The sequence below is a fragment of the Aotus nancymaae genome, unplaced genomic scaffold (assembly GCF_030222135.1).
Source record: "Aotus nancymaae isolate 86718 unplaced genomic scaffold, 86718_ANA_hifiasm-v0.15.2.pri h1tg000014l, whole genome shotgun sequence".
Classification (NCBI taxonomy): domain Eukaryota; kingdom Metazoa; phylum Chordata; class Mammalia; order Primates; family Aotidae; genus Aotus; species Aotus nancymaae.
The window spans coordinates 63599199-63622089 of NW_026988425.1; the positions used below are offsets into that span (position 1 = coordinate 63599199).

A 22891-nucleotide genomic window follows, 5' to 3' on the forward strand; every position below is an offset into this window, starting at 1 on the left:
CAGTTTTCCAAACTGAAATGCCTCAAAAGCCTATTTAAAACAAATTATTTGGAAGTGGCTTTAGCCGCAGGTATTTTGCCTTTCTTTCTATTCTCCCCTCACCTGCCCAAGTTCATGTCTCGGAACTCAATACCACGTTCTCATTCTTTCCTCAGTTGATGGCAACAGCCAGATGCAGCCTGTTACTCTCCTTTCTCTGTTTTTCTGAGCCTGCCTTTCTGCTTGAATTGGTTTTACCTTGATAATGTGGCTATTGCTGTGGAATTGTGTCATCATGAATCTAAATTGTTCTACATTGGAGTAGATAAGGGAATTTTCTTTCTTTTGGCCATGAGAAATTAATATCAAAACAATCTCTGCTTAAAATAATGGAAGAGAATCTAGAATTAACTACTTGTGCTGAAGGAGGATTAAAATTTGGGTTTTATTGATTGCAAATAGCCAAGACAGGATACTCCCCATTCAGCTAATAATGGTTGACTGGGGGGAAAAAACAAAAAATTAAAGTGACTGAGTATAGTAACTCATGTCTGTAATCCCAGTACTTTCGAGACCAAGGAGGATTGCTTGAAACCAGGAGTTTGAGACAGTCCAGGGCAACATGGCAAGACCTCTTCTCTACAAAAAATTTAAAAAATGAGCTGGACGTGGGGACAGGTGCCTGTAGTCCCAGGTACTTGAGAAGCTGAGGTGGGAGGATTGCTGGAGCCTGGGAGGTCAAGGCTGCAGTGAGCCATGATCTCACCACTGCACTCCAGCCTGGGTGACAGAGTGAGACCCTGTCTCAAAAAAGCAAAACAAAAAACTTTACAGTACAACTAGCCACTCAATATTAGTTTACTCCCTCCCTATAGATTGGGGTAGGTCTGGAATTTTATTATATTAATGAATCATACTGCCTTTCTTCTTGGATTTTTAGCGTCTTCAGGATCATAACACACCTCCTGCTCCCCCGCCTCTCAGAGCAAGAGGGTAGTCAAAAGCTATGCGTTCAGCATTTAAAACAGGTTTTAACCCTTTTGTATAATCTGTGAAAAAACTTGGAGTTTTATAAATTCTTTGTCCCTGTTGGCTCAACACAGTGGTCTCTCTGCCCCTCTTGGGATTTTTAGTGTTGTTTTTCCCCTTTCTTTTTTTGGATATCTTGTTCTTTGTAAAATAAACAGTCCATGTTTGCACACTGCTTGGTTTTTAACCTGGTCTTTTATAGTCACTCATATGGATACCAGTTTGTATTTTAAATGTTTTAAGATTTGTTCAATTAAAATTTGCAGGTCTTTGTTTTGTTATGCCCTCAAATTTCAGATCTAATTGTTTTTTAATATTTAAGTATGCATGATTTGGAAGTTGAAGTGAAATGCAGTCATTCCTTGGTATACTCAGGGTGTTGGTTCCAGGACCCCCATGTACACCTGAATCCATGCATATTCAAGTCCTGTAGTCGGTGGAACCCATGTGTATGAAAAATTGGTCCTCTGGATACCTGGGTTTTACATCCTGCCAATGCGGTTTTTCATCTGTGTTTAGTTGAAAAAAAGCCACATATACATGGACCCATGCAGTTCACACCTGTGTTGTTCAAGGGCCAACTGTATAACGTAATTTTTTTTTTGAGACGGAGTCTTTTGCTCTGTCACCCAGGTGGGAGTACAGTGGCATGATCTCAGCTCACTGCGACTTCCCGCTCCCAGGTTCAAGTGGCTCTCCTGTCTCAGCCTCCTGAGTAGATGGGATTACAGGCACCTGCCACCATGCCCAACTAATTTTTGTATGTTTAGTAGAGACGGGGCTTTGTCATGTTGGCCAGGCTGGTCTCAAACTTCTCATCTCAGGTGATCCATCTGCCTCGGCCTCCTAAAGTGCTGGGATTATAGGTGTCAGCCACCTCGCCTGGCCTGTATAAAGAAAATTATATCAACTTTCAGTTACTACTTTGGGGTTCTTTAATCATTTTTTTCCTTTCCTACTTTTTAAATGAGAAGTATGCTCATACTCCCTTAAATTTTTTTTTTTTTTTTTTTTTTTTTTTGAGACAGAGTCTTGCTTTGTTGCCAGGCGCCAGACTGGAGTGCAGTGGCACAATCTCGGCTCATTGCAACCTCTGCTTTCCGGTTCAAGCAATTCTCCTGCCTCAGCTTCCTGAGTAGCTGGGACTACAGGCATACACCACCACACCCAGCTAATTTTTGTATTTTAGTAGAGACGGGGTTTCACCATGTAGGTCAGGATGGTCTCGATCCCTTGACTTCATGATCCGCCCGCCTCAGCCCCCTCCCAAAGTGCTGGGATTACAGGCCTGAGCCACTGCGCCCGACACTCCCTTAAATTTTTATGTTTTTAATTTTGTTGTTATTTATTTAGAGACAAGGCATAGCTCTGTCACCCATGTTGGAGTACAGTGGTACAGTCACAGCTCACTGCAGCCTCAAACTCCCTGGGCTCAAGCCATCCTTTTGCCTGGACTTTCCAAAGTGTTGGGATTACAGGCATGAGCCCCCTGACCAACTTCTCTTTTTTTTTTTTTTTTTTTTTTGAGATGGAGTTTCCCTCTTGTTGCCCAGGCTGGAGTGCAATGCTACGATCTTGGCTCACTGCAACCTCTGCCTCCCAGGTTCAAGTGATTCTCCTGCCTCAGCCTCCCAAGTAGCTGGGGTTACAGGCATGCGCCACCACACCTGGCTAATTTTGTATTTTTAGTAGAGATGGGGTTTTTCCATGTTGGTCAGCCTGGTCTCAAACTCCCGACCTCAGGTCATCTGTCTGCCTCAGCTTCTCAAAGTGCTGGAATTACAGGTGTGAACCACCGTGCCCAGCCAACTTTTCTTATTTTCTATCACATCAAGTAGTTTTGCCTGTTCTTAAGCAGGAGTTATGTACTGTGTGCCTTTGTGTCTGCTCAACGTAGTGTCTATGGGATTCTTCTGTCAGTATGATATTGTTTTTGTTTTTATATTTTTCTATGTACCTCCCCTGATTGGAGACTGTGTTTTTATTTATGCATTTTTTTCATAAGAGAAATGCTTTCCTAATCCTTTTTTTGAAAGTCCATGGTCAGAATTAAAAAGCGTTTTTAGGGAAATTGCTCCTTACCATTACTATGTTCCCATTTACCCATTTCTGGGTATCTTTTTCTATCTTTTTTATACATACTTTTTTTGGTTTATTATCATTCCTTTTGTTGTTTAATTTTGTGAAAATAAAACCAGAGAAAAATAGACTTCATTTTTTTTTTGTTGTTGTTTAACACAGAAGTTAGCCTACTAGTGGCACCAGTCTGTCTGCACTATGCCCTTTTTACTTCACAGTGTATCTTGGTGCCTGGTGGTGTGGATGTACGATGGTTTATGTAACTAATCCTTCACTGATGGATGTATTACTGTTTAAAAAGATTATAACGATGACTTTTTTTTTTTTTTTGAGACAGAGGCTCACTCTGTCATCCAGGCTGGAGTGCAGTGGCAGGATCTTGGCTCACTGCAACCACCACCTTTCTGGTTCAAGCAAGTCCCCTGCCTCATCCTCCTGAGTAGCTGGGATTACAGGGGCACGCCACTACGTCCAGCTAATTTTTAAAAATTTTTATTAGAGGCGGGGTTTCACTGTGTTGTCCAGACTGAGCTTGAACTCCTGACCTCAGACAATCTGTTCACCTTGGCCTCCCAAAGTGCTGGGATTACAAGTGTGAGCCACCACGCTCAGCCTATAATGATCTTTTTTTTTTTTTTTTAACTTTGTGTACCTTGTATCTATGTCTGTGTATGTGTAAGTCTGTAGGATAGATTCTCCAGAATAGTATTACTGGGTCAAAGAGTGAATACTTCTGTGACTTTGACAGATATTGAGAAATTGCCCTTCATAAGGGGTTATGCCAATTTATACAGCCATCAGCAGTGTATTAAATTGTTTTCATGCATCTTCACTAATAGCATTCCACTTTAGAAACGTATTTGGCCAACCCCTATTGTTGCTTATTGTATTTTTTTTTTATTTTTGACCCATTTAAAAAATGAATTTGGCCAGGTGTGGTGGCACACACCTGTAATCTCAGCACTTTGGGAGGTTGAGGCAGGTGGATTACTTGAGCCCAGAAGTTTGAGACCAGCCGGGGCAACATGGTGAAACCGCATCTCTATTAAAAAACAAAAAAAATTGTGATGGGTTGCAAAAAGTTCTTAATATATATAAAAGGGATACAAGTTTATTATGACAAAATGTAAATAATATAGGGAAAACAAAAGGAAAAAACCCAAGTGTTCCTTCTCTCCTTCAGTTTCCCCTTGTGGCCACTTAATAACTTTTAACAGATAGGTTTATATCCTTACTAAATTTTTAAAAGTTTTAATACAATTGTTGACTTCATACATTCTAAGACAAGTTCTCTTGCTCCCCCAATTCAGTTTTTCTGAGAGTAGCTACTTACTGGTGTTAGTGTGGATGCGCCCCATGCCCTATGTTAGACTCCACTGATGTGTACAGTCACAGACAGAAGTTCAGTGTAGTATAGCAGAGTGGGTATTGACTGGAGCCAAACTACCTGTGCTATGATCCAGCCTGGTTCATATTTGTAAAGTACTTAGAATAATACCTTGCACGTGGTAAATAATGTGATGTTAATTTTTAACAATTTGGTGTTATTTTATTTATTTTTTTTTGAGATGGAGTCAGTCTGTTGCCCAGGCCAGAGTGCAATGGCGCAATCTCAGCTCACTGCAACCTCTGTCTCCTGGGTTCAAGTGGTTTTCCTGCCTCAGCCTCTCGAGTAGCTGGGATTACAGGCACGTGCCCCCACACCCAGCTAATTTTTGTACTTTTAGTAGAGATGGGGTTTCACCACGTTGGTTAGGCTGGCCTCTAACTCCTGACCTCAGATAATCCGCCCGCCTTGGCCTCTCAAAGTGCTGGAATTACAGGCATGAGCCACTGCACCCGGCCAATTTGGTGTTATTTTTAAACCAAGAATAGGATCATAATGTACACATTGTTTGCAGTTTGCTTTTTAAAAAACTTTGTTTTGTGAACTTCTTTCCAAATCCATCAGCACACAGACTTAATTGCTCTTAGCAGCTGTGTGGTATTTCATACTATGAGTATGTGATGATTCATTCTCCTATTTATGGACATTTTAATTGTGTCCAGTTGTTTACTATTACAGATAATGCTGCAGTAAACATTCTCTTACATGTCTTAATGCACTCATGCTAGTGTTTGTGTAAGATAAATTTCCAGAACTAGACATCAAATGTGCACACTTAAAATTTTACTAGGTTAGCTGGGCATGGTGGCTTGACTATAGTCCAAGCTAGTCAGGACCATGAAATAGGAGGATCTCTTGAGCTGAAGAGTTTGAGGCTGCAGTAAGATATGGTTGTGCCCTTGTACTCTAGCCTAGGCAATAGAGCAAGACCCTATCTCTGAAAAAATTTTTTTTATGAGGAATTACCAAGTTGCATTGTTTTTAAAAGCCCTTGCAGGTTCCACTGACACTGATGGTGTATGAAATTGCTCAGTTCCCAACATTTTTTTCTGCTCTGGATATTATCTGTCATTAATTTTTTTAATCCAGTTAAGTAAAAATATCATTTTAAAAAATTTGGTGATTAAGCATATACTTATCTTTTTTTTTTTTTTTTTGAGACAGAGTCTCGCTCTATCACCCAGGCTGGAGTACAGTGGCGCAATCCCAGCTCATTGCAACTTCCGCCTCCTGGGTTCAAGTGATTGCTCTGCCCCAGCCTCCTGAGTAGCTGAGATTATAGGCACATGCCATCATGCCCAGCTAATTTTTGTATTTTTTTTGTAGAGATGGGTTTCACCATGTTGGTCAGGCTAGTCTCAAACTCCTGACCTTGTCATCCACCCGTTTTGACCTCCCAAAGGGCTGATTACAGGCGTGAGCCACCATACCCAGCCTATCTCCTATTCTTAATCACTTTAAGTCTTTATAGCATGGCTTAGTTTTCCCTCTTGGATTGTTCGTTCTTTTCTGACTGGAGTTTTTATATTACAGATATTAATGTTTTGTTGATGATAATTTTTCTCACATTGTTGTGGTCTTTCACCTTTGTCTACAGTGTTTTTTTGTTTGTTTTAAGAGACAGGATCTCACTGTCTCTTTATGGCTTCTTTGTTCCTAGTAAGTTTTACACTCCCTTCAAGGTTTAAATAATACCCTTATGTACTTTCTTTGGTATTTTAAAGTTTGTTTTAATTTCTAACCCCGTGTGTAGTAAATGTGTGCAGAGGGTTGAGTTAAACATATGTCAGTCTTTGGCACATTTTAACATCCTTGATTGCTGGAATGTTCCTCTCTCATGTTGGTTGGTTTTATTTTTGTCCAGTCTAGACTTTTAAGATAACCAGAAGCTTTAGGCCACCAGAAACTTGTTTTTTTTTTAAACAGATTTCTTGAGGTATAATCTATATACCATAAATTGTATTCACCCATTATAAATTTAGTGATTTTTAGTAAACTTAGAAGTGTTCACCCAATCCACTTTTTGTGTTTTTGTTTTTTTAACATCCAGGATATACACTGGACTACTCCCCTTGTTTAAGATAAATGTTTCATTTTAGAGTAGTTTTATTAATAGAGTAATAGAAAAGTTGCAATTGTAGTACATTGGATTTCTGTATATCACAACACTCAGTTTTCCCCTTTTTTTTTTTTTTTTTTTTCCTTGAGGCAAGGTCTCACTGTGCTGCCCAGGCTGGAGTGCATTGGTGCAATCATAGCTCACTACAACCTTGACTGCCGGGCTTAAGTGGTCCTCCCATCTCAGCCTCCCAAGTAGCTGGGACTGTAGGCACGTGACACCATGCCTGGCTGACTTTTTTTCTTTTTTTTTAAGTAGAGACAGGGTTCGCTATGTTGCTCATTCTGGTCTCGAACTCCTGAACTCATGCAGTTCTCCTGCCTTGGCCTCCCAAAGTGCTGGGATTACAGGCATGAGCCACTGCACACGATGCAGCTAGTTTTCCCTATTATTAGCATCCTGCATTAGTATGGTGCATTTGTCACCACTAATGGACCAATATTGATATTTACTATTAACCAAATGTCATAATTGTATTCAGATTGATAAGCTTGTTTTTGATTGTAGTATGAGATAAACACTAACTTAATTTTGTTCCTGAGTGGTCAACTTGAATACTGAAATTGTGTTTTTGGAAATTTTACATGTTTTTTTGGTGAAAGTCAAGTCTTGATTTTCTTCCTTTTTTGAACACATTTTGGCCAGAAAAATTGTGTAAAAGGGGGCTATTGGCTGGGCATGGTGGCTCATGCCTGTAATCCTAGCACTTTTGGGAGGCTGAGGAGGGTGGATTGCCTGGCCTCAGGAGTTTGAGACCAGCCTGGGCAACATAGTGAAACCCCGTCTCTACTAAAATACAAAAAATTAGCCAGGTGTGGCGGTGTGCACCTATAATCTCAGCTACTTGGGAGGCTGAGACAGGAGAATCGCTTGAACCTGGGAGGCGGACGTTGCAGTGAGCCAAGATTGTGCCACTGCACTCCAGCCTGGGCACCAGAGTGAGACTGTATCTCAAAAAAAAAAAAAAAGATGGGGGGGCTATTAAGCCATTTTCTTGCAGTAAGTATATGATAATATTTTTGGAGAATTGAGAAAATTGATGTTGAAGTTAAATTTGCTTTTATATTAATAGAAAGCATTTTCATCCACATGCCTGGGGTTACATACAGGTGACAAAGGCAGGATTAGAACCCTAATTGAGCATTTCCATGTCAACAGATTCTTAGGAAAAACCTTAATGGTTACCTTTTTTTTTTTTTGCCCTTCTCCTGATTGTATCCTTTTTTTTTTTTTTTTTAATTATTATTATTTTTGAGATGGAGTCTCACTCTGTCACCCAGGCTGGAGTGCAATGGCACAATCTTGGCTCACTGCAACCTCTGCCTCCTAGCTTCAAGCAATTCTCCTGCCTCAGCCTCCCGAGTAGCTGGGACTACAGGCATGTGCCATCACACCTAATTTTTGTATTTTTAGTAGAGATGGGGTTTCGCCATGTTGGCCAGGCTGGTCTTGAACTCCTAACCTCAGGTGATCTACCCGCCTTGGCCTCCCAAAGTGCTGGGATTACAGGTGTGAGCCACCATGCCTGGCCAATGATTACCTTTTTAAAAACTGGGCTTTAAGACTGAGTGCAATGGCCAACACTTGTAATCCCAGCACTTTGAGAGGCTGAGGTGCATGGATCACTTGAGGTCAGGAGTTCAAGATCAGCCTGGCCAGTATGGTGAAACCCTGTCTCTACTGAAAATACAAAAATTAGCTGGGCATGGTGGCATACGCCTGTAGTCCCAGCTACTCGGGAGGCTGAAGTGGGAATTCACTTGAACCTGAGAGGTGGAGGTTGCAGTGAGCCCGAGATGTACACTTCAGCCTGGTCGACAAAGTGAGATTTTGTCTCTAAAGCAAACAAAAAAACTGGACTTTAGGTGCACAGAAATAGATGAGTTCAATTCTTGGCTTATGACATTATCACCTTTATTTAGTCCATGCATGGCATTCCTGGTACATTTATTGTTCATAATGAACACCTACTGATCGGCCAGCTCACCTAATAATTACATTACTAAGTTACATTACTCTATATTTTTTACTCTCTCATCTACTTGTTTCTACCTGCTCCCAAAGGTAGCCTATCTAAGATTTTGAGTTTATCATAATTTGCTTTTTAAGAAGTTTTTACCTACATATATGAATACCTTAGCAATATGTGAATTTGTTTCGGGTGTTTTTTAACTTTGTAGAAGAAGGTGTACCTGCATGCAGTGTTTTGGCATTAGCCTTTTTATTTAGAGTTAGATTATAGATTAATATATGTTGACGGGGCTGAAGTCCATCTGATGTCGCCATTGTCTCGTACTCTAGTTTATAACATTTCATAGTAGTTTATCCGTTTCCTTTTAATGGGGTTTTGGATTATTAAGACCATTAAAAATGACAGGAACATTTTTATTTATTTTTTTGATGCAGAGTCTCGCTCTGTTGCAGAGCGAGAGTGCAGGGCCTGGTCTTGGCTCGCTGCAGCCTCCGCCTCCTGGGTTCAAGTGACTCTCCCACCTTAGCCTCCCAAGTAACTGGGATTACAAGTGTATGCCACCACACCTGGCTAACTTTTGTCTTTTTAGTAGAGGCAGGGTTTCATCGTATTGGCCAGGCTGGTCTCAAACTCCTGAGCTCAGGTGATCCACCCCACCTCAGCCTCCCAAAGTGCTGGGATTACAGGCATGAGCCATCCCACCTGGCCCCTGAACATTTTAAAATCACCTATACTTGTGAATGTTTCTCTTGGCTATATACCTAAGAGTGGAACTTCTGGGGTATAGCATTTGTGAATGTACATTTCTATAAGACAATGCCAAATTGTTTTCCAACTTTTACCCATATATAATCTAAAACAGCAACTCTTGGTGTGGTGTTAGACTTTATAATGTTTGCCAATCAAACGTGTAAAAGTGTATCACTGTTGTCTTGGTTTATGTTTCTTCTGAACATGTCATATTTATTGGCCTAATGTGTTTTCTCTTCTACTTTTTACCTTTTGGCAATTGCTAAGGTGGCAAAACTCAACCAGTTTCTCTGATACTCTTGATTTTTATAAGAGTTTTGATGAGGTAAAGGTCAACTTTTTATATGAGGCATAGTTCTGAGGAAGTATAGTCTATTGCGTGATCATTAGTGTCCTTTTTGCAAATGACTAACCCTTTATAGATAAGACAAGCCCAAAGTGCTGCTCTCCTTTAGTTAGGGAAAGATGTGTTCCTTCCCTTTCCCAGTGTGTTGATGGTATGATACAGGTCCTTCTCAGGGCTGAGAATCAACTAATGTTTCTATTGTAATAAAAGTAGATGTCCTCAGCTGTTCTCATGCCGAGTGAACCTTCTCACTGTTGCTCTAGGTTATTTTACCACACCTGGGCCAGAAAACCAGGCATTGCCAAGTTTATGCACCACTGCAGACAAAGGACCCTTCACTTCTAGGTCTTTATAAGGTACAAGTGGTCTGCAACATAGAAGAGAATTGTATCTATATCAGTGGTTCCCAAACTTTTGCAAGCATCAGAATCACCTGGAGGGTTCATTGAAACAACCCACTCACTCCCACCCTGGAGTTTATGATGCACTAGGTCTGGGTGGGGCCTATGTCGGTAATATTAATGTAGCTGGTCTGGGGATCATATTTTGAGAACCACTGTTTTATAGATTTAAGCTGTAACCGTTAAACTGCAAGCGGGTTATTATTACATCATGGCATACTTGGAAAATGATAACTTAGTACAAGATACTGGAGTAAACTGAGGGGGATCTGGAACTGCAGATGGTAACTGGCTCACAGGCTAGGCGGGGGCAAAGACCTTTCATGCCCCCTGGCTCACCTGTTGAGAAACTCTGGCATGAGGTACAGGTATATTAAACTAACAGTCTTCACAGAGATTTTCATTTAAATAAGGGGCCTTGAATGAGATCATTGATAAGCCTCACTCACTGAGTACAAGGTTTTTCTACCTCATCCCCTTCAAAGCTCTAAGAATTCATTGACTCTTAGGGAATTTCAGAATTTACCTTTGCTGGTGTCAACCTAAAGATGACACAATTATAAATTGAGAAAGGATCTCTAGCTGTGAAAGAAAAAAAAAAAGTAGAAAGAAGACTATTTCTTGTAAAGGCCTACAACCTGCAAGGCAGCCATCCTTGACAGGCTTGGAAGCATAGCTTCTGGCAGAGACTGAAAGGCACTTAGAAGGAGAAGGAGTTGGGACAAGAGCTTAATGCTGAACAGGTTGGCTGCCCATTCCTTTTCAACAGGTTACAGGAGGAAGAGCTGTGAATATTCATGAAAGGGATCCTGATGCATGCACACTGAACAAACATTCATATTGCATGCCTCTCCTGTTCACTTTGGGGTGGGGACTTAACATTTAAATGTATTACAGTTAGGCCCTATACATCAAAAGGTGAAGCAGGAACACAAGGCATACACATGCAGCCTCTGCAAGCTGGCCAGAACCAGTCCACAGCTGCTAGTCTCTTAGCAGGAGAAGGTTACTGAAATCAGTCTCTTGTCCAGTCAAAGCTGTATGGCTTGGGGAACAGGGGTCAGTTAGTCAGTGTCTGTTGGTGGATGAGCTGCAGTTTTCTTTTTTGTGAGTTGTTAATTTTTGTGGGTACATAGTAGGCATGTGCAGTTGCTTTAATCTTGCTTATCTTGAAGCCAGTACTTGTTTGGCTGCTGGAGAAAAAGAGAAACCTTATGGTGGTGAGAACATAGTGTATGATTAGAACAAATGTAGGAGTGTGTGATTTAACCCTTGCCTGGCATGGCCTCAGGTCTTGTTTATAATTTGGTGTTTTATTGCCACAAAGGGTCTATTTCTGTCAATCTTAATGATCTCTGTGTTAACAATAATACTGGTCAGTTGTGTCTAAACCGCAAAAGGGAGAGAGTAAATGAGTTGTGTCTGACCTCGCATTCTGTCATGGCCAGGAACTCAGTTAAGATTTCTCTGGGGTACTCTTGGCCAAAAGGGAGGCTTCTCGGTTGGGGGCTTAGGATTTTATTTATAGTTCTCATTGGTCTATATTATTACTATTTCTTTGGACAGTGTGCAGTTGGGTAGGAGGCAGTTTGTTTTCTAAATCCTGAGTGCCATCTCAGCAAGGTAAAATAACCAGACTTGTTCAAACCTGGTCCACAGTCTCTTTGTGAGATTAGTAGATGTGGGACCGTCTGCCTTCAAGTGACCAAAGGTGGAGAAAAGTCTAAGACAACTTTCCAGAGTCGATTTTGAAGCTTTTATTGGGGAGAGTATCTGAGGGTGTAAAATATCAGAAAACAGGAAAAACGAGTTGGGCCACTTACTGTTGAGAACCTGCAGTACAAGGGCATAGTGCTAATGGAGGGTGGAATGGGCAGGTTGTAAACCTGGAGATGATCCTTGAGATTAAGATGCTCCTCCCTCTGATGCCTGAGTTATTTCTCCACTTTAATCACCCAGCTGAGAAAACCATACTCTTTCCCTTTTGAGGGAGGTGTTCCTAAATGCTGACCTAAACAAAGGCACCTGGTTACTGAAACGTACTCATAATAATTTTGCATCAATAGCTGCTCTTACAAAGTTAAACTAACAAGCAAATAAAACTCTTCAAAATGGTGAGGAGTTTAAGGAAATGAGAATGGTCTCCTTTGTTACAAAGACTGGTCAGAATACCCAGCCAAGATGGGTACTTCAAGCCATGTTTGAGTTCTTGAGTGGCAGTTTGTTATGCCAGGAAGAGCTGGACTTTGGAGCTAGGTGGACCAGGGTTCAAATCTCCCCTCTGCTACTTTCCTTCTCTGTGACTTTGAGCAAGTTAATTTAACCATGGAGGCTCAATTTCCTCATCTGAAAATAGAGATAATTGCATCTCACTGGATGGTGGTGAGAATAAACAAAGTCAGGTTTGCCTGGCCCAATACTAAATACTCAACAGGTGAACTTCCTTTTCCTTCGTAGAGGTAGATGGCTTTTGTCACGTTACTAGACCACATGGATGCAGGTTTAGCCTGACTCTTCCATGTGTGAACTAGGGATGAAATTAGGGTGAGGAGAAAAAGGAGGATTAGCTATCATTGCAATTTTTGGCTTTTACTAACTCCAAATGAAATATGAAATTGATTTAAGTGGGGATAAGTGTTTTTCCCAATCTTTGTTTTGGAGGAGAGAAGAGTTTCTTTCATAGTAACCTAGAACATTCATTCTTGGCCTTTTTATTCCTTTTCTGACTTCAGGGAGTCAGGGTGGGGAAGGTGGGACCAACATGATGGTGTAGACTCATCTTAGTCTCGGGTGAGGAAGAATCATGGCAGGTATTTGGAGAAGAGCACCTGAGATACTCTAAAGGAGAGCTGCCCTCTTTGTTTTCCTTTTGGCATCCCACAGGGGTTTAGGATGTTTTCATTAACTCTCCAAGGAGTGTTAGGTGTTATTTGTCACAAAGATTTTTTTTCACAAGCGACATAATCTAAACACTTGTAATGAGTACAGTTAAACTTTGAATAAAAATTTATCTTCACAATTACCTCTTGTGAAGATCTTTTGATATTTTATTTTGATATTTTAGAAACACCTTAAATTCTTTCTTGATTAGAATAAGAATCTTAAAACTTCCCTGCATATCCCCTAAATTAATAATTCATACTCCTTAAGCATGTCCAGTGTGAGTGCTTGTCCTTTTTGAATTTCATTTCAAGAGTAAGTCTGAGTTACTTTTTTTTTTTTTTTTGAGATGGAGTTTGTCACCCAGGCTGGAGTGCAGTGGTGGATCTCGGCTTATTGTAACCTCTGTCTCCCGGGTTCAAGCAATTCTTCTGCCTCAGCCTCCAGAGTAGCTGGGATTACAGGCGTGCGTCACCATGTCTGGCTAATTTTTGTATTTTTATTAGAGATGGGGTTTCACCATGTTGGCCAGGCTGGTTGAGAACTCCCGACTTCAGGTGATCCCTCCTGCCTTGGCCTCCCAAAGTGCTGGGATTACGGGCATGAGCTACTGTGCCCAACCTAGACAAATCTTTAATTTGTATTTTCATCCTGCTTTCTTCTGCCCCTAATTTCTTAGAGATATCCTCAAGTTACATAAGGGAAAATTGTCACAAAGACATTTTGCTGTTAAGAATTATGCCTAGTTGGTTTTCTCGAGTTCTCAATCTTTAAAAGTGAGATGTGGCCGGGCGCAGTGGCTCACGCCTTTAATCCCAGCACTTTGGGAGGCCGAGGTGGGTGGATCACGAGATCAAGAGATCGAGACCATCCCGGTCAACATGGTGAAACCCCGTCTCTACTAAAAATACAAAAAATTAGCTGGGCATGGTGGTGCGTGCCTGTAATCCCAGCTACTCAGGAGGCTGAGGCAAGAGAATTGCCTTATTCCAGGAGGCGGAGGTTGCGATGAGGTGCGATTGCGCCATTGCACTCCAGCCTGGGTAACAAGAGTGAGACTCCATCTCAAAAAAAAAAAAAAAAGTGAGATGTAGTGTGAGCCTGTAGTTCCAGCTTCTCAGGAGACTGGGGCAGGAGGATCGCATGAGCCCAGGACTTCAAGTCCAGCCTGGGGAACATAGCAAGACCTCACCTCTTAAGAAAAAAAAAAAAAAGTTACTGTGAAAATTAAAATCTTTTTTGGCCGGACGTGGTGGCTCATGCCTGTAATCCAAGCACTTTGGAGGCCAAGGTGGGCGGATCACCTGAGGTCGGGAGTTCAAGACCAGCCTGACCAACATGGTGAAACCCTGTCTTAAAAAATATATATATATTTTTTAAGATAACTTTAACTACATCATTGAGTTTGATGAGCTGACTGGGGATCGTATCAGTAATAACAGTGAAATTCAGAAGTCCTTTCTCATAATAATGGGAAATATAGGTTGGAGACTCCTTGTAGAAACGAACACACCTGTTCACTTTGTATTGCCCCCAACCCCCATTCTACTTTCCTACTGCCCTTCGAGAGCTGCAGATAATGGGTTTATACTTACTTTTCATTGGTACCATTAAGTGGATTAAAGGAAAAAATATTTTAGCCTTTTTTCAGGCAAGTTGAAGAGTAAAGAGGAAAAAAAACTGATCTTACTCCTTGTTTTTCAAATATATTTTCCCTTTGCCTCTAGACTCTAAGCTCCTTTTGAGGAAAAAGGTTGCTGCTTATTCTTCTTTGAGTCTGGCATCACAGCTGGCTCAGGATTTAAAATATATGTATATATAGAATGTTCCATGAATTTCGTGCCATCCTTGTGCGAGGGCCATGCTAATCTTTTCTGTATTGTTCAACTTTAGTATATGTGCTGCCAAAAGGAGCACTGCCTTGGAATTTATCATGCATGTGTATAGAAAAGGTTTAAGTAATCAAAGATCTGTGCTGGAGGGTGGAGTCAGTGGTCAAGCTAGTCCAGTTCTGCTGACGCTAAGAGATAAAGGTCAGCTCAGTGTGCCTCACTGATAAGATACTTGGGTATACAACGTAGGAATAGAACAGTAATCAATGAGGTAACCTTTATGTAGCAAACCTGGGGCTCCTGATTTGTGCCAGACACTGTGTGAGCCTTTGGAGACTCAAAGAGGAAAGCAAGACACTGCCCGCCCTTCCATTTTCTACGTCTAGTTTCTTGGGAAAGTTGTCTAACTCCTTGAGCCACAGCTTCCTCATTTCTGAAAAAGGAAGAATATTTGCCTGTAAAGCCATGCCTACTAAATGATCTGTCACTTCAATATTTCACTCATTGTAAGCAGTCAGATAGTGGTAGCTTAAGTCGTCCACTGCCTACTGAAGTGAGATAGGTGAACAAGCCATTGTACTGTGAGTAAGCACTTGTTCGGCAGTGCATAAGTGATCTGGTGGGAGGTTTGTATGCACAGGTGTGGGGAGATAGCACAGGTTGGTGCCTCCTCCAGGAGGGCCTTGTATGGAAGGCTTCAAGGAGGAGGTGATGGCACTTGAACCTGGAATTGAAGCCCAAATAAAGAATAACTGGCAAAAGGGGAAGGGCATTCTAGCCAGTAAGAAATCTCTGACTCTTATACTCAGACTCTGCCAAAACTCATGCTGGGGGGAAGGGTGGGGCCTAAAGAAGTATAAAATGGGTTTTCATTTATTTTTATTTTTATTTTGGCAGTCATCTTTGACTATAAAATGGGTTTTTAAGCAAAAGAAGGATTTTTAAATTCTGATGAGGTATTGGATTAAGAATAGACCTTTGATTTGGTGAAGCATTTGCCTGTGAAGCTTGGCAACTTCTTTTGTAAGCTTTTGTTGTAAGGAATTCTGTGGGAACCAAGAGGGCTCCCCTACCCTCCCCCCTGTGGTGGGATCTGAGCACACTCCGTGGCAACCCACCCACTGGTTTCGCAGTTGCTGCCAAATTCCACTTCCAGAGGGAAATGATTCTATTCCTTTCTGACTCTGAATGTTAAACAATCAAGAATACCCTAATGTACTTTAATGGGTAGGTAAATATCTTTCTGTATGTGATACTGCCTGGATAAGTCAAGAGAGCCCATCTCATGTTTTAAAACTTAAGACATAAGGAATGTGTATTGCAGGAAGATACACTGTATTGATGCTGAACCTAATTGTAAGGCTTTATAATAGCAGAATAATCCAAATAAAGGTCTTCTGTCACTTCCAAATTCTTGTAAAAATGATGTGACTAGATCCAGTGGCCTTTATTCTAAAATCCAGCATCTTTTGCATTTTTACTGTGTTTAAAGGCACTGTGGTAAATGTGATATCTTGTCATCTCATTTAATAATCAAAATAACTTTATGTAGTAGGTAGTTTTCTCCTTTTTTTTTTTTTTTTTTTTTTTTTCCAGATGAAAACTGAGGCTTTATAGAATTTGTGGTCGGCAGACCTGGGGTGAGCCCAGATAATCTGATGCCGTTGCCATTGGGTGTGGGGGTGTGTGTGTGTGAGACAGGGTCTTATTCTGTTATCCAGGCTGGAGTGCAGTGGCACAGTCACAGCTCACTGCAGCCTCCACCTCTCAGGCTCAAGAGATCTTCACAGCCTCCTGAGTAGCTGGCACTACAGGCACATGTACCTCACCTGGCTAAAATGCCGTTGATCTTATCACCAAGCTAAACTGGTTCAACCCTTTTGAATAGCTGCTCTTTTTCAAAGAAATAATTTGTAGACTTATTTTTATTTTTTTTCCACACTTTATTTCTGTTCCTTTGCTGTAAAACAGCTAAGTGATTCATCTAGGGTTAGCACTTGTTGGAGGTCTTTGTTTTTTTTTTTTTTTTTTTAAGAATTCCAGAGTCACAGGTAATAATTTAAAGACTATTAGGTGAAATTTAAAGAGTGTTGGAACTGTTACATAAAATCTAACAGTGTTGGGAGGTAATTGGCTGTGCTTTTTATACTTAAATTTTTTCTCCCAAAGGTTCTGTGGTAAGCCTTCCATGTTAATGTTGACCTAAAGGAAGAAGCTGAGGCAAAATTAATATAGAGAATGTATTTGGGCCAAGGTTGAGAACAGCTGCTTGGGACGTGCTTCCAAGCTCCCTTGGGGAGTGCTCCATTCTGCCTTTTTTATAAGCAAGTTTTTAAAGGCAAAAAAGGGGACAAGGAGTGGGCAGAAACAAAGTTTTTCATCAGGAATTCTCATTGATTTATAGAAATAACGTTGATAGGTTGTTGAGCTATAGCAGGGTAGCATTGTTAGGTTAAGCAGTTTCTGGAGATAACTACCTAGCTCAGGGGGGAAGTAGGACTTGTTTGCTGTTTCATTTTAATGCCTCTCTGGCCTGATAAGCTTTTAGAAAGGGCTTGCATTCCTCAAATGCAAGCCATCTATATATGTATTTTACATTAACAAGGCATAGTTTCTAATGCATGTTACCTGTAGGATGAATTCACTTACACATCAGAATGAAATAAGGAAAGTGAAAAGGGAAGGCACTGATGTTGTGTGATACATTGTGTAGGCTATTAATAATAGAGCCATTGAGAACATACATTAAGGGAGAATAAACAAATCTCTTATTAAAAGAGCAGAAGTCAGCTTGAGCTTCTTAATTTTTCTGTGGTTTTAACATTCCACGTTTAGAGATGAATGGATTAAGAACCACCAGTGTGCTTTGTTCTAGATTAGTGCTTTTCCAAGTGTGGTGCCCAGACAGCAACATTAGCACTACCTGAGAGCTTGTCAGAAATGAAAATTCTAACCCAGACCTAGCTTAGGTTAAATGAGACTGGTCTTTCTAATGTGGGCATGAGAGAATGAGTCTTCCTAATATGGAGGTAGAAAATTGCCATAGTTAATTATTCAACCTAAATCACATTAGGATGAGAATTAGGTGATCAGATTTTTCTTCATACTTGTTTAGCAGTAGCACTGTTTATATGTCTATTACAAAATGGATTTGACTATTAACCTGTATTGATTCCCTTTTTATTATTAGTGTTAATAACATTTAATGAGCCACATAAATATTAGACCATGTATATAAGATAATTTTCTTCAATGTCTTCCCCCTTTTCATTACAAGATAAATAATAACTATCTCTTGGGTTTTTTTTTAAGGTTAAAAATGTGTCTGCAGGCACAGAGGACATGCCTCCACCCCCATCTGACTATGTGGAAAGAGTTGACAGTCCCATGGCATACTCTTCCAATGGCAAAGTGAACGACAAGCGGTTTTATCCAGAGTCTTCCTATAAATCCACACCGTAAGTAGCAACTCTTTTAGTTTGATAGACTGAGTGTAAAAATGAGTATTTGCACATGATTTATTTTTGTTGTTCTGTGCCTTTATCCATAAAAAAAAGTCCAGCATCCTGTAGGAATGCAGTGGGAAAATTAAGAAAAAGAAAAAAGAGTATCCGGCAGTGCACACAAAAACTGGATCTGGATCTTGGTATTACAACGATCTTTGCTTTGTTGATAGAGAGGTCTTCGGCTACTTGGAAGAGGGAGATGAGAAGGGTGGGGCTCTTTTTCCCTTCTAAGTTGAAACTGCTTTTCACTTGCTTGTTTAATTGAAAGGCTGGGTTGGGTTCTTTCACTCTGGGAATGTGGTTCTGCTGTTTCTGATTTTGAAGTTTAGGTGAGGGTGAAAGGAAGTTACTGAGCAGAGGTCAGTACTGTGCTCAACCTCTTCTTTTGCCTGTAATTGTTGGATATCATAAACAGAAGGAGGACACTACACATCAGTCAACCTTGTCCACATACATTTCTATTAAACTAGAAGACTTCATTTGAATCCAGGAATTGTGGTATTTCATTTGCTGCGCTAGGTCCTCGGTATTGCTGGGAGATGTGAAACCTCAGTGAGCATCTGGCCTAGGGTAGGTGCCATGTGATTATTGAAGTGGTGTCTCTGGTGGAAACACTTACCCTAAAGCCCAATTTTAATTCCATCTAATGACTAGTGAGAGAAGAATATTGGAGATAATTGGTATGGACGGGGATGTAATTTTTGCTTAAGGATGATAAAGTCGGTATTTTTACATATACAGTCATGCATTGTTTAATGATGGGGATACTGAGAAGTGTGTCTTTAGGCATTTCATCCTTGTGTGAACATCACAGTGTACTTAACACAAACCTAGATGGATAGCCTACTACAATCCTAGGCTACATGGTATAGCTTCTTGCTTCTACGCTGCAAATGTGGACAGCATGTTAATGTACTGAATACTCTAGGCATTTGTAATACAGTGGTAAGTATTAGTATATCTCAACACAGAAAAAGTACAGTAAATGTAAAAGATAAAAAAAGGGTCCATCTTTGTAAGGCACTTAACATGAGTGGAGCTTGCAGGACTGGAAGTTGCTCTGGGTGAGTAAGGGAGTGAGTGGTGAGTGAATGTGAAGTACATTACTGTACACTTTAACTCAACATTTTTCTTTCTTCAATAATAAATCTTAGCTTTCTATAACTTGAATTTTTTAGACTCTTAAAACACAATCACATGGCTGGGTGCAGTGGCTTACGCCCTTAATTTTTGCTTTGTTGGTAGAGAGGCCCAGGATGAAGAGGGTGGGGTCTCTTTCCCTTCTAAATTGAAAATGCTTCTTTTCACTTGCTTGTTTAATGGAAAGGCTGGGTTGGGTTCTTTCACCCTAGGAATGTGGTTTTGCTATTTCTGCTTAATCCCCACACTTGGGGAGGCCGAGGTGGATGGATCACCTGAGATCAGGAGTTCAAGACCAGCCTGGCCAACATGGCGAAACCCCGTCTCTACTAAAAATACAAAAATTACCTGGGCATAGTGGTACACACCTATAATCCCAGCTACTTGAGAGGCTGAGGCAGGAGAATCACTTGACCCTGGGAGGCGGAGGTTGCAATGAGCTGAGATCGCACCACTGTATTCCAGCCTTGGTGACAGAGTGAAACTCTGTATCCAAAAAAACCCAAAACATACAACAACAAAATAAAACACAATCACAAAGCCTGGCACAGTGGTGCACACTAGTAGTCCCAGCTAATTGGGAGGGTGAGGTGGGAGGGATCACTTGAGTCCAGGAGCTCAAATCTAGCCTGGGTAATACAGTGAGATTTAAAACAACAACAACAGACAAACCACACCTACATTGTATAGACATAGAGAAATATTTTCCTTATTTTATATGCTTTTTTTTTTTTTTTTGGTAGAGATGTGATCTTAATCTGTCACCCAGGCTGGAGTGCAGTCGTGTGATCATAGCTCACTGTAGCCTTGACCTCCTGGGGTCAAGCAATCCTACTTTAGTCCCCTAAGTAGCTGTGCACCACCATGTCCAGCTAATGTTTTTCTATTTTTTCGTAGAGATAGGATCTTGCTATGTTGCCCAGGCTACTCTTGAACTCCTGGGCTCAAGCGATCTGCCTGCCTCAGCTTCCCAAAGTGCTGGGATTACAGGCATGTGCCACCATGTCCGGCCACCAGGCTGTTCTTCGACTCCTGACCTCAAGTGATCCTCCCACTTTCACCCGCCTCAGCCTCCCAAAATGCTGGGATTACAGGCGTGAGCCACTGCACCCGGCCTACTTCCAAGTTTTATCCCCAATGCCTGACTCCTGATTAGTGGGCCATGATATATGAGATTTACTCTGGGTGCATAGTAGTTTGAGCCTGGAAATCCATAAGATGACACCAGCAGCTGAGTTAATTACAGAATTAATTTGAAGACAATAGCCTTTATTATTACCCTGGGATCAAATTTGGGAAAAGACTGGCAGTCTGACTACTCCTCAAACTCTTATATGTTTTGTTTTGGTATTCGGACTTGATCTTGCTATTGATTTCAATTGTGAATGATTTGGAGAAAGCACTTTGTTTTTCTTTTTTTGAGACAGAGTCTCACTCTGTCACCAGGCTGGAGTGCGGTGATGTGCTGTCTGCTCACTGCAACGTCTACCTCCTGGGTTCAAGTGATTCTCCTGCCTCATCCTCTTGAGTAGCTAGGACTACAGGCGAGTGCCACCACACCCAGATTTTTTTTGTTTTTTTAGTAGGGACAGGGTTTTACTGTGTTGGCCAGGATGGTCTCGATCCCTTGACCTCGTGATCCACCCACCTTGGCCTCCCAAAGTGCTAGGATTACAGGTGTGAGCCACCGCACCTGGCAAGAAAGCACATTTTCTCTGTTCTTTCTTCTCTTTGGATTTTGACAAAAATTAAAGCACTGGAGACTGTTAGGGAAAAGGGTACACAAGAGAGATGCAATCCTTATAAAGGTTTTTTTTTCCCCCCATAATTTGTTTGAGACACTATTTCACTCTGTCACCCAGACTTACAGTTCAGTGGTGTGATCACATCTCACTGTGACCTTGAACTCCTGGGCTCAAGCAGTCCTCTTGCCTCATAGCTCACTTTAGCCAGGTCCACAGGTGTGTGCCACTATGCCTGGCTAATTTTTAATTTTTGTAGAGAAGGGGGTCTTGCTTTGTTGCCCAGGATAGTCTCGAACTCCTGGCCTTAAGTGATCTTCCTGCCTCAGCCTCTAAAAGTTTTAAGCTCTGATTTGCAGAACTTTTTTTTTCTCTTCTTTTTCATGTTGGACAGGTAATGTGCAAATATTGTAACAAGATTTGAGGGTGGCACATTTCACACGTGTGTGAACACCCAATCATCACGCCCATGAACTATAAAAGGGCCAATCTGCAGAACTTTCATACATGCAAAATATCTATCTATAGTATGTCTTGTCACCAGCTGTGCCTCTAAATTGTAAGGCCTGCATGGTTCCACAGCATTTTCTGGTGTCCCTTTTCATGAAAACCAAGATGGTTTCACAAATTCATTTGAAAATCTTATTCCTTAATAAGAATTAATCTTAGTCTTGAAATGAATACTTTATATAGTATAACATTTAAAAGGGACAAAAGGTATCAGCTACCTAGTTCCTCTCCCCAGAGGCAACTAATGTCATCACTTTCTTTTATATTTCTCCAGAGATTAAAAACAATAAAGATATTGGCCAAAGTACATTTATTTCTCCCCCCTCGCCCCTTTAAAATACTAGCATACCAAAGCTGGGTACAGTGGCTCATGCCTGTAATTGCAGCACTGTGAGAGACTGAGGTGGGTGGATTGCTTGAGCCCAGGAGTTCAAGAACACCCTGGGCATTATTGCTAAATCCCCTCTCTGCAAAAAATATAAAGATTAGCCAGGTATGGTAACACATGCCTCTAGTCCTAGCTACTCGGGACCAAGATGGGAGGATTGATTGAGCTCAGGAGGTTGAGGTTGCAGTAAGCCAAGACTGTGCCACTCTACTTCAGTCTGGGTGACAGAGCAAGACCCTGTTTCAAAAAAAAAGAAAAAAATAGTATCATATCAAATGTATTATTAGCAATATATTTTATCATGGTATTGTCCATATCACTATGCAATGAGTCAACTGATTCTGTTTTTTTTTAAAAAATTATAACCAGGAAGAAGCGCTATTCTATTTTTTAGCACTATTCTATTTTATAGCTGTATAATAGTCTATTAAATAGCTGTACATGATGGATTGATTGATTGAGGTGGAGTCTCGTTCTGTCACCCAGGCTGGAGTACAATGGCTCAATCTTGGCTCACTGCAACCTCTACCTCCCGGGTTCAAGTGATTCTCCTGCCTTAGCCTCCTGAGTAGCTGGGATTACAGGTGCCTACCACCACACCCAGGTAATTTTTAGTAGAGAGGGAGTTTTGCCATGTTGGCCAGGCTGGTCTCGAACTCCTGACCTTAGATGATCTGCCTGCCTCGGCCTCCCAAAGTGCTGGGATTACAGGCATGAGCCCATAGCCACCGTGCACGGCTAGTATACTTAACATATTCATCCTATATGATGCACACTTTTCCCCAATGAATGAACAATATCTTCCCCAGAGCATGGTAATGATGGAAGGGT

General features: G+C 41.1%; 1 protein-coding gene and 2 non-coding genes across 3 annotated transcripts in view; 1 reads left to right on the top strand and 2 right to left on the bottom strand.

Moving 5' to 3' along the window:
* Positions 1-22891, top strand: part of OCLN (occludin) — a 62103-nt gene that overhangs the window by 24074 nt on the left and 15138 nt on the right. The window contains exon 5 of the mRNA XM_064376031.1: positions 18087-18232. Within this exon, the coding sequence (XP_064232101.1) occupies positions 18087-18232 (146 nt within the window). The remainder of the gene's footprint in view (positions 1-18086; positions 18233-22891) is intronic.
* Positions 14753-14859, bottom strand: LOC135274967 (U6 spliceosomal RNA). The gene has a single exon (XR_010342707.1). It is a non-coding gene; the product is annotated as a U6 spliceosomal RNA (small nuclear RNA).
* LOC135275044 (small nucleolar RNA U13) lies at positions 21547-21648 on the bottom strand. Its single transcript, XR_010342763.1, has one exon. It is a non-coding gene; the product is annotated as a small nucleolar RNA U13 (small nucleolar RNA).